Source organism: Thunnus maccoyii, chromosome 21 (genome assembly GCF_910596095.1).
Source record: "Thunnus maccoyii chromosome 21, fThuMac1.1, whole genome shotgun sequence".
Classification (NCBI taxonomy): Eukaryota; Metazoa; Chordata; class Actinopteri; order Scombriformes; family Scombridae; genus Thunnus; species Thunnus maccoyii.
Window position 1 is genome coordinate 11,373,868 of NC_056553.1, and position 12,270 is coordinate 11,386,137.

The 12,270-nt window shown below is 40.9% G+C and overlaps 2 protein-coding genes across 2 annotated transcripts in view; one reads left to right on the top strand and one right to left on the bottom strand.

Annotated features, from left to right (window-relative positions):
- The first annotated feature begins 2,735 nt into the window (after positions 1 to 2,735).
- On the top strand, positions 2,736 to 5,792 carry chst2b (carbohydrate (N-acetylglucosamine-6-O) sulfotransferase 2b). Its single transcript, XM_042398873.1, has one exon. The coding sequence runs from the start codon at positions 3,584 to 3,586 to the stop codon at positions 4,979 to 4,981; it is 1,398 nt and encodes a 465-aa protein (XP_042254807.1). The 5' UTR covers positions 2,736 to 3,583; the 3' UTR covers positions 4,982 to 5,792.
- Positions 5,793 to 6,887: 1,095 nt separating this feature from the next.
- The window catches only part of LOC121887829 (sodium/hydrogen exchanger 9-like), a 57,958-nt gene continuing 52,575 nt past the window's right edge, over positions 6,888 to 12,270 (bottom strand). Inside the window, exons 15-16 of the mRNA XM_042398872.1 lie at positions 8,155 to 8,251; positions 6,888 to 8,058 (exon numbers count right to left, since the gene is read on the bottom strand). Of these exons, the coding sequence (XP_042254806.1) occupies positions 7,882 to 8,058; positions 8,155 to 8,251 (274 nt within the window). The 3' untranslated portion in view covers positions 6,888 to 7,881. The remainder of the gene's footprint in view (positions 8,059 to 8,154; positions 8,252 to 12,270) is intronic.

The window sequence follows — 12,270 nt, forward strand, 5'->3', positions numbered from 1 at the left end:
ATGCGTGCTGACAACACTAAACATCAGTATTATTTGTCTATTTTACAGCAAACACTCTGAGGCATTAGCCTTGTGAAAATATATGCATATATTCGGTGTATGAAAATAAAAAAAACGGGAGAAAAACATCACAGCTATGGCTTCTGGTCTGTGCAGGGTTGGGCGTGCATATTAGTGGACAGGCAATTTCCTATAATATGAACATGTCCATGTAATTGATGTGTTTGGACATGCATGGGAGAAATTTACTGCACATGGATAATGGAGAGAGAGAGGGAGAATGAGATAACCGGCTCTGTATGGTGAGTGACAGGCTGTGAGGATACATATATGGGAGATACATATATATAGCTGTCCTCCTGGCAGCTTCATATCAGCCCTTCACTGTGAGTCCATGACATCAGACCAGTGAGCATTTATGTGAGTAATGAAAGATAACATGCAGTATTTGACATTCGAAATAAACATATCCTCCCGGTGAAGGAGGCTGAAATGATTTGCCAGGGGAGTGTTATAAAAAGTGGAAAAATCTAATTTTACCAACTCACATGGAGCCAGATCACCAGGGTGTTTACTGTACTGTCAGTACTGAGAGGCACTGAAGCAATTAAATTCAAATTAATTTAAATCGTAAGATAGAGTTATTTGAATCAAACAGCTGTTTGCAATTCAAAATTCAACAAAGGAATAAACTTACAACTGTCCTTATAAATGTAATAATTTGCAGTTAATTAGAAATTGTTTTACAATGTCTAAATCAACACAAAATGTAATTAAGATCCACTCAGATTTCCAAACGCAGAATACAAATGATCTCATAGTATCCAGGCCCTAAAGCCAAGACAGTCTGTTGGTACCACCTACACAAATGAATGGATAAATATATGTTTATATATGCATATACTGTAGTGAGAAAGCCATTTATTTAAAATAAATTCATATAGATATTCTAACACGATATAATTCAATTTAATGACTAAATCCATCTCTCCGTGGTAATGAGGTTACTATTTCCTTCACCTGAAAAATCCCACACAAAACTTTATAAATCTAGATTCGGAGAAAGGCTCAAAATAGTGCACATTGAGTCAGATTTGGCCCCTGGTAATTACCAGTCATAGAGGAGTTGTCACATTTTACGACCATTTTAAAATAAGCCAATCCTCATCCGCTCAATTTCTCTGCAACGATGCTTGCAAGTGGAGGAATGGGTTCTGTTCTGTAGCTGCACTTTATTATTCCACGAAACAGCATCCCTGAACGGCCCTCAGTTATTCAGGCTGAATCAAATTATAAAGAAACAGTACAGAACAGAGTGTACAATACAGGAGGAAAATCATCTGACACTGCTATTTGGTTTTAGACACAGGAATTACACTGCTGCATATCATTATATTTTTAGTAAGTAATCCCAAATTGAGGAAGACAATTTAGGAAAGGAGGATGGAAACGGACAAGCCCTCTTTCTAAACATGACAGATACTCACATAAAAGCTGTCTGATGGTTATTCTTAAAATCAATTTAAAAAAAATAGACTTCTTAAAGTGACATAACTGATTCCAGTAGGGACAACCAATTACTTATTAGGCTATATTCCTCCTTTAATGCATAATTCTGATCATTCCTATTCACAAATGGCTGCTCTATATGCCAAAATGTTATTAAAAGTATTATAAATAGATACATATGAGCCATATAAATGCTTTGACAGTGGAAAAATGCGCATGTCAATATTTTTGAGTGGAAAAAAAGGGAGAAAAGTCTGCCTCATTGTCCTGATAGGAAACACTATGCTCCAGCAGAGGGCAGTCTGCACAAAGGTTTTGCACTGTAAACATCCGCATTGAATGAGTACTACAAAATGAGCATCTATGGGATAGAAAGATCAGCAACCAAACATTGTGCAGGGTATGAAGAGTAATTAATCATTCTGTAGTTCAATAATACCAACTATTAAATATCTGCATTATTTTCAAAACAAGCACAGTAAAACATATATAGTACAATAAGATCACAATAAAATCACTCAACAATACCATGAAAACATTCTAAATCCCAGTCTAGGATATTACAGGCATAGAGATTTTTCATGGGGGGTGGGAGAAGGGTCAAAGGGCTCAACCCCTTTCACTCAATCTTTTGTGCCTTTCAGTTGTGCGGGGCTGTAATCCCAAACTGCCAAGCCTCTTAGGAAAGATGATTTTCAATCTGCAGAGCATGTGGTTCTTCCATTAAAACACACGGCTTCCCAGCACTCATCAGTTCCTGGGGAACAGCTGTCAAATGTCAGATTTCAGCTGATTCCACTTGAGAGGAGTGTCAGTCACTGTTGCTGACTGTGTGCGATAGATACAATGGCTGCAGTATTCCCACAGATCCTATTTATTTAATCATTTATCACAAAAATATACCCCTATGGTTTTCTTACAGCGGCAACGTTTTGCTGCATTGCTTGTATGGTATTCTTCTAATTAATTATAGGATTTTTCCTTTAAGGGAAGAAGCTGTTTTTTTCTCATAGATCTGGACTACCCTCTTGAGGCCGTAAAGGGAAAACACAAATATATTTAATTTGAAATATTGATTCTTCTCTGCAGTCATCCACTATGAAGAGAACATTAATGATACACATGTAAAGACATGATTCTTTATAGAATAACTTAACAAAGCATATGAATTTGAACAAAGGACTGTGTAACAGACAGTGGAAATCATTAAAATCCTTTTAAATCCTTGCACCTGGCAGAATATGCAGTTATATGTCTTAAAAGGAAGGGTGGAGCATGGTTACAAGGATGCAGATAGTGAGGTGGACCTCTGAAACATAACAACAGCATCATTTCCTCCCATCTACCATTGCTGCGATCCGTGAGAGACAGAACAGGGGCTGCGACGGGACAGGCGGGCGGCGAGTCCAATGGTGCAGCTCGCTGACGCACGACGCCTCAGCGCGGACCAATATAGTCCCTCTGTAGGCGGGTCTTTCCCCTGGTATTCTGATTGAATCGGTCCAGTTTGTATTAGTTGGACGAGCAGAGGAGCAGGAAGAAACGGGAATATCTCTTAACAAATGCTGTAACTGTGGATACATTGCCATTCACGGCTCCGTTTACAGCAGATGCGGAATGATTTGAGATCCAGCCGGCGCGCCAAGTCCTGACGATCTTATTGTCTGTGATGCTTGAGTCTAACCGGGCTGTATGAGCAAGGATGCATCAGATGTTAACTGCGCAGGGGTGTCTTCGCTGAACATGGACAAACAGGGCGTCTGTTACAATGATGAAGGCTCCTTCCTTGTTGTTTTGAAGACGGGCCACCCACAGAATTACTGCAACACTCGCTATGGGCAACTTAAACGCTCCTCTTATCCATCTTTCCCATGAAGAACATTGCGCAGTGCAGTGAAAACGGGATATCGTGTTGTGGATTTCGAATTGGCGCTCGCTATATTACCTAATCAGCTGGTATTCAACTGGGTATCATTTCCCAGTGTAGGCTATACACATCCAACAGACCGTGTTGGTTAACTGTCAATGTAAGGAGCGTTTTCTTCGGTGGTGAGAGCCACTCTCCGGGGTACAGATGAGAGGCAAACAATATCATCAACCACTGAAGTTGACAGCGCCTTGGGAGAAGGATGCTGGCTTTGGGAGGAAGCTTAAAACCTACAGGAATCATACCAAGATAATAGCACAGCCTGGGATCGTGATGAAAGTCCTCCGCAGGAAGAGAATTGTGTTATTTATGGCCTATTTCTTGCTGCTGGTACTCACTATGCTTAACTTGGCTAATTATAAATGGACTAAGGAGCCACAGCAGTGTAATCATCAGATGAGGAGCACCACTTATCAGAGCAGATCTGACATTCGCTTCCTGTACCGGCCCTCTCTGGCCAAAAAGAGACAGCTTATCTATGTTCTGACTACCTGGAGGTCAGGCTCGTCCTTTTTCGGGGAGCTTTTTAACCAAAATCCTGAAGTGTTCTTCTTGTACGAGCCGATGTGGCACATCTGGCAGAAACTCTACCCGGGTGATGCAGTGTCTTTACAAGGGGCAGCCAGGGACATGCTTAGCTCCTTATACCGCTGTGATTTGTCTGTTTTCCAACTTTACAACAGCCCCGGGGGCAAGAATTTCACCTCCTTGGGACTATTTGGGGCCACCCTCAATAAAGTGGTGTGCTCCTATCCCCTCTGCTCAGCCTACAGGAAAGAGGTGGTGGGGATGGTGGATGATAAGGTGTGTAAAAAGTGCCCCCCTCAAAGCCTTAGACTGTTGGAGGAGGAGTGCCTCAAATATAACACCATAGTCATTAAAGGGGTACGTATTTTGGACGTTAACGTGTTGGCTCCACTAATGGAGGATCCATCCTTGGATTTGAAGGTGATACACCTGGTCAGAGACCCGCGGGCAGTGGCCAACTCCAGAATCAAATCCAGACATGGCCTGATAAGGGAGAACTTACAGGTGGTCCGCAGCAGGGACCCTAAACTTCGCCGGATACCTTTCGTGGATCCTGGTCACAAAGCCAACAAGAAAGATGGCTCAGACTACCACTCCATAGGAGCCATGGAGGTGATCTGTGACCGCACCTCCAGGACGTTGAGGACTGCCTTAAACCCACCCAGCTGGCTGAAGGGGAAGTACATGGCCGTGCGGTATGAGGACCTGGTCGAGAACCCAGTCAAGACCTTGCGGAACATCTACCGCTTCGCCAACCTGACCACCAACCACGACATCGAGTCGTTTGCGCTGAACATGACCAGTGGTTCCAGCTCCTCCTCTAAGCCATTCATAGTGTCGTCCAGGAATGCCACACAAGCTGCTAGTGCATGGAGAACAGTGCTCAGCATTCAACAGATCAAACAAGTGGAGGACTACTGCCACCATGCCATGTCTGTGCTGGGGTATGAAAGAGTGAGAACAGCCGGGGAGGCGAAGGACTTGAGCAAATCACTACTGACACACTCCAAACTGTGAAGACATCCTCTCCACCAAAGACCTTTTAATTTAATGTTCATTTTGCATCGAGTGCCGTTTCCTCTTCTTGTGGAATTAAAGCTTTACTTTAAATCAGTGTTTGAGGAGCTCCACTGGCCACATTTGGAATGTATCTTGTTTCCCCCAGTTGAATTGCAGTGGCGTTGGAAAGGACCACTTCTTTTATACGGGAATACTGGATGTGTTTGACAATGCAAAGCCTACGAACAATGGCTTGAATAGTGAAGCTGCAACTATGGAAAAAAAAAAACCCAACTGTATAATTCATGTATCTTGTTATGATGACACTTCAAAGTGGATGTTTTGGGGTTATTTTTGAATGTTGAAAACCTTACAAAAAATATGTTTTTTCAGTCTCCATACTGTCTGTAAAGGTGAAAAATAGTGGATGAAAGAAAAACTAAAAAAAAACAAAGAACACCTAAAAAAAAAAAGCTCATTGCTAATGTCTATTTGTAAGATCTGGTTGAAGTCAGAGACAATCAATTAACTGGTTTGTTGGTGTGCCATACTGTAGGTAGAGGTGTGATGAGTAGGCTACATCCGGACAGCAGTAGTGCTATCTCTAGATTTAAAAAAAGGGATGTTTTGATTGTTGTCACCAAATCCTTGTAGGATAATATCATGCACTGTGGACAATGTCATGGCTCTGGAGCTGGAAAGTCTCTCTCAGTGTCAGTGTAAGCAGTCTGTTCTACCATTTCAAATGTTTACAATTGCTTGCTCTTATAAAAAAAAAAACCACATGATCTGGGAATATTGCATTGAGTAAAGTTCACAGTTAACAAGACAGTTTATGCATCTGTGTAAATTTTTAAAATCATTATCAAAAACATACAAACCAGACCAGTGGTTCTCAAAGTCTGGTGCATGAGGCAAGGTCTCCTTAAAAATTAAAATCCAACACAGTGAGCCACAGGCTTTAATCACTATAGTAATAACAAAAATGACTATGCTAGTAATATTTACACACAGGATATGTAATAATTTTAATCTTTATACTTATGAGATGTTTCAAGGTCTACTTTTGTTCAGTGCACCACACACCAATGTACCTTCCCTCACCATTTGAGAACCGTTGTGCTGGAACAGTGTTACACATTAGCTGCTATTTGTCATAATAAGTATATGTAACAAAATTATTATCGGTAATAGACAGAAGATCAGCTGTAATGTTTTAGTTGCTAGCTGTAATTACTGTATTATAGTCAGATGAGAATTTTAGACTTCATGGCAATTTTGCAACAACCACAAATAAATCTATCCAGATAGTATGTGATTTGCTGAGGTTTGGAGATTTGATCTCACTTGAGTAAAGCAGAAAAACATTCAGGAAAAACATTTTGTTTGTGATGCTCCAAGTGCCCCAAAAATGACTGTTAGACCTTGTCGGGAGCACAGAAATAGATGCTGTGGCTGGTGGGAATACTTCACTGAGAAGTTATCAATCAAAACATTGACAATAAGGTTTATGGTTTATCAGAAGTAAGTGTTATACTGTTTGTGGAAAGAGACATTGCCATTAAGTTTTTCAAATGTTAATGTTCTGATACTTTGGGCACCACAAACCAAATGTTTTGAGTGCATATACTGCACACGTGATAGCTCCAAATCTCAGTAAATCACACCAAAACCAGTAAGATCCTGCTATGAGTTACAGGAAAAAGGAGATCAGTTGTGGTTTTGGGGTGGACTGTCCCTTTAAGGATAGATCTAGGATAGAAGGTTGAAAATATGTATCTGAGGACTCATGATGAGACGGCTGTTGCTATCATTCTGTCTCTTGGGCAAAAACCCCCCAAAACTGTATGCAAACAAAGTAAGCAATCGAGACATGAAACAGAGAAGCATTCCACAGATGTTCCCATGCATTCGCAACATAAAATGGAAAGCCTTACTTCAAGGACAATGGCTTTATTAATATGAGAGAAACAGTCTGCAAATTCACAAAGCCTAACCTTCGCAGATTGGATTTGTGCAGTACACAAACATCCTGCTTCTCTCAAGGGGAAAAAGGCCCTGAGATTTATAATGATGCACTCAGAGAGCAGCAAAGTGCAATCTATAATTAAAGAAGTCAGTGGAAACCTCACATGCTTATAGTCTCTTTTCCAAATGCTGTTAATATACTTAAGCATTTGGAAGTATTCTAGTGCAGCATAGTGATAAGCAAGACATGGAGGGAGAAATGGGAGAGCAATAAATTCAGTGGAATACATTTAAATCAGTTAAAGGAATTGTAGCAAAAAAACAGTGCAATAAAAATTTAATAAGGAGTTGGGGAAGAGAAGTTGGAACAAAATACCATGTCAGCTGATTAAGGGAAATGCCATTCAATCACATTAGATGTTCATGAGCAATTCTCCCTAAAGCTTGAGACCAAGACGTAATGTAACCGACTAGCAAGAAGCTTCTTCAATAACAATTAATTTGTGACTTAACATGTTTTACCAGAACTGTTTGCTTGCTTTTATAAAAAAAAAAAAAAAGTACACTGTGCACAGGGGCTACGTCAAACTGTGCTTCCTGTTGGCTGCGTTAGACAGCAGGCACTTAAATTATACAAGCGTAACTTTTCTATTTCGGCCGTTAAAGTTAATTTTAGTGCTGAAATTCCTTCAAACAAGCAAAGAAAATCATCAGCAGAGAAACAGAGAGAGCAATGGCCTTTGTAATGTTTTTTTTTTTCTCCGTCTGTGTCTCTGCATGCATGTCAGCTCAAGGGGGGGCGTGACCTTTTGGGAGACATTGTAACTCTGACTCCCGGTTGGCTCCTCTCAGATGCCCTGGCCAGTGACCCCGTTCACTGTGGGAGGGAGGGCCTCAGCCTCAGGGCGGCAGGGGCTGATAAGCTGGGGTTAGAGGTGATTCTTGGAGCTTCAGGCCTCCCTGGCGAGAGCTGGAGCAGTGCCGAGTCCCAGGTCTCCTTCCAGCAGGTCTTCCTGGTGCTCACATCCAGAGTCTCCTACTACACATACGAGCTCATTCGCCGTTTTCTCCAAATCAAAAGGGATCTGATCTGGTTCTGGTTCAGTCTCGCACAGCTGATCTTTACCCTGAATGGCGAATCATAAAAGATAACTCTCATTTCTTTCTAATCTCTAAAGACATGCACAGTACTGTATGTAGCTGTAACACAAGGCAAGTCTTACCTCATTGACATGGGGGCCGCTGAAGAGTCTGGTACGCCAACGTGGCAGCGAATTGGACAGCGGAGGGCCAGAATGTGTCAGCAGAGGCTTTAGATATCTGTGACCTTGTTAAGGCATGGTGGCAAAGGCGTGTAAGTGTCAGTGACAGTTAACAGGAGAGAGGAAAATGGTTTGTTTTTAGCAAATTCCAAATCTGGCCTCAGGTCACTGAGTCATTACTGTAATAATTTTAGCAGAGCACATTCCACGAGGGGTACATTTTGTGATTATGTGTTAAAATACGAAAAATGACATATTTTACTATATTCATGATGTTCCAGAAGTTCATAGTATAATGTCCTAGCTGCTTTTGTTCAGCTAAGTTTCTTAACTATGGGGTGGGATAAAAATGGGAGCAAGGTTTATTGTTTTAGCCACAGACGTGGGAGTGCAGATTAGACACAGGCCAGTGACTATGTTAGAAAGACTTGGTTAAAGTGAATCATTCGTTTCTGTTGAACAGCATGCCACACACACACATATACCAAGGGTTTAACTGCATATTATTTATACAGAAATGATATATAAAAAATAGAAATACAAGCTATTTTTTTGAATATACTATTATACTTCAGAACTACTTCTCTGTTTAAAGAGCCCAGTCAATGTCACACTGCATACGTGCATAATACAAGGATACAAAACACATCAGTCAACATGTGACCCAAGCACTCTGACTGACCTTCCACCTAGATTTACAGTCTTTTTCTGACTTGATATGCAGAAGATAAAAATATAAAATACAGCAGAGACTGCCTCACTTCCACCAGACACGCTGCAGTGACAGCCTGAACAATGACACAGCGTTTTTTCAGATTTCACTAACATCATTGCACTGAATCCCCATAATGCAATGTTGAAAATGATAAACGTCTCTGCTGTTATAATAAGCACACTATTCCCCATAAGGCCACTGTCAGCTTACTGTCATGAAGTGTCAATGGCTTTCCATTTTCAACACAACACACTGCAGAGAGCTGGATATTAGTCATTCAAGCTTAAGGTGCCTGTGCTATTTTTGTTCTAGCCTGCTGAACTGTAAGCATATTTAAGATACATGTAGCAGCTATTGTCTGGTAGTTGTCTTATTTAATAAAAAGCTCACAATGAACAATGCCACAAAGAAAAGACTTTCCAGGAAGAAGCACTGCACAAGAGCAGAAGTGCAGAGTGCTTGATAGAGATAAAAATAAATAATAATAATAATTTACTCTTGAAAAAAGAAAGGTAGATGGTGTACTGCTATCTTGTTTCAGGCAAGCTGGGTCAGACTTGCACTTGACTGAAACCAGAGGGAAGGTCAGAAATGGTTTATAAATGTGTTTAAGTGTTTATATAAGCTAGTGCACACAAGCATAACTCTTATCAGTGCTGAAAGCAGGAGAAATGACTGTTTTTGGATAGCAGATGTTATGGTTATAGTCCTCTGGATGACAATGTCGGAAGTCACTTCACAATCATAATGACCTACTGTGCATCCGTTCCACTCAACACCTCTCTCCAGGCCAGACTTTTACATAGAGTAGTCTAGTGACATTTGATCCTGTAATATACTGGATTCTGTGTCCTCTCCCTTACAGACCAATAAAAAATGACTGCACACTTTCTTTTAGCTGTAACAGGTCACATAAATAATTGCACTTTTTTGCAGGCATTCATACTTTGCTCTGCTTGTGCCTTGGAAAAAGACAAAACAATACTTCACCCATGCCACAATTTTTGGACAAAAGCAACCTTTGTACCTCAAAGCCTATAATGAACAATGTGGGACTTAGAGGTGGCACAGAAGTACACAATTCTCTGGAATAAGTACACACAGACACGCAAAAAAAAACAAGGAGAGGAGGGAAATGATCTAATATGTCATTTGGCGCAGATTCTTGCATTCCAGTGCTGTTATCAGCAATATGCAAGATGTAGAAATTATGGCCAGAATTCTGCCAGCTAACAAGATTTATTTATAAATGTCTCAAATGAGGGACTGAGAAGAAGGGCGGGGAGGGGGGTGAGGAGGTGGGAATGGGGGGCAGGGATAATGACTTCTTTGGGACCTGCAGTTGAGTGAGTTGTCTACTTGTCTGCACGGTGTCCAACGCCAGCATAACACTAGACAGAGATGGTAATTATAACCGCTAGAGCTGCCGTCTGCTCACAATGGTGTCAGGTTGTGTGTGTGTGTGTGTGTGTGTTGGGAAAAAAGGTGCTGAGCAGTAGTGTGGGGGTAGAACTTCAACTGCTGTTTCAGCTACCATCGCAGCACGCATCGTTCCTTCCCTACATGTCCTGCACGTCACCTTTTCCTGACCTCCCATCAGTGCTGACAGGTAAATAGATTGATAAGGACATTTTAAAATAAGTTGCGGTTTCCACTAGGTAGTCGAGGAATGACGCCCAAACACGCTTTTCTGCGTTTCAGAGTTAAAAGAGCATACTTGGTGACCACTAAAACTCCTCGGCATCTCAGAATAACCATAAATTGCCAAGAAACAGAACAGATTTTATCACTCTGTGCTACTTTATACTTACATTTGAGTAAAATATTGTACTCTTTACCCCACTGCCTTCAACTGACAGCTGTAGTTACTAATCATTTTGCTGATTCAGATTTTACACACAACACATATGAACAGCTTACAATTATAATGCAGATTTAAGTACCCAGCAGTATGTAAAATAGGCAAAACTGGCTCCACTTTAACCTGTTACAACCTCAAAAAGCTGCGTACATGTGAATGCATCTGTAACAAAAATCTAATTATATCATTTATATGTTAATATAACACTGTGAAAGTGGCTGTTCTGCATAACAAGTACTTTCACCTGCCTCTCACACACATTACAAAATGTCAGCAGCACATATTTAAAATAAGTGCCACCTCCTTCTAACTGTTAATTTTAGTAAAGTGTTGTTTATGCCATGCTATTGTGCTATATTATATATAATACTATAAATCTAGGTGACACCCTGCGATTTAACTCCCAAGTCACTCCATGGACTCATCCTGAGCCAGAACCAACCACATAATGCAGCCACCCTGGGTCTCTTACACAAGGGTGGCCTCTGGGATGGGAGTCAAAACAAAAACATCGGTTTCCAGAACTGGAACGACAGTCTGTAAACCACTTCAGCGGAAAAGATCAAACGGGCTTTGATGTCCGTCAAAATCAGTGCTTAGCCTAAAACGCTGGCCCTAATGAGCCTTAAAGCCAGGCTGACAGGGAAACGGTTAAGGAAACAGCAGTGCGCCTTTAGGATGAGACAGTGGCAAGCCAAGCTGAAGCTCAATTACCTGGCAGCGGGATCCAGGCTGAGGCTCCTCTCACCTGGTCCACATCAAAGCATCTCCATAATACGTTTTTTTTCTCTCAGCCCCATCAATAGGAACCATTGGCGAGGGATGCACCTTTCATCCTGCTCACGGCTTCTCTCATCCCCTCTCTCTCTGTTTCTAACATTTACATATATATATACAAATTCTAAAAAGCCACTATGCACATTTTCTGTCAAATGTGCAGATTAACCTACTATGCAGGTTTATAGCCACAGGGTATGGTTCTGTGTAGTTACTACGGATACACAGATTGCAATGTTGTGTTGCAAGCAATGAGTAAGTCAATGAAAGAAAGTGTCATAAGTCAACTGTTTACGGGGTGTCATATCATATGTGTGTGTGTGTGTGTGCAAGTACATACAGTATATCAACTCACTGGCAAAGAGAATAGAATAAGAGTGCATCATTAGTGAAGTAATCTTCCAAAATACACTAATCTACCTGTTTTTAAAGCCAGTCTAGACTGCTTAATGTGTATAGCTAAAAAAGTGTGTGTAATTCACAGTCACATCACTTCTTCTGCTCACTAGATCCCAATCATTTCAAAATTCCATCAAATATTGTCTGAAAAACACCTTCACAAGTTCAAAAGTGTATCAGACATCTAATTATGATTGTTTTGTTTCTGCAAAGAAAGAGCTTCTTTATTCTTCTTAGGAAGTAATTGTGGCAACTGGCAGTCTGTTCTGAGAAAAGTTGCATTTGAATCAATAATCTATGACTAACAACACTGACAACACATAAA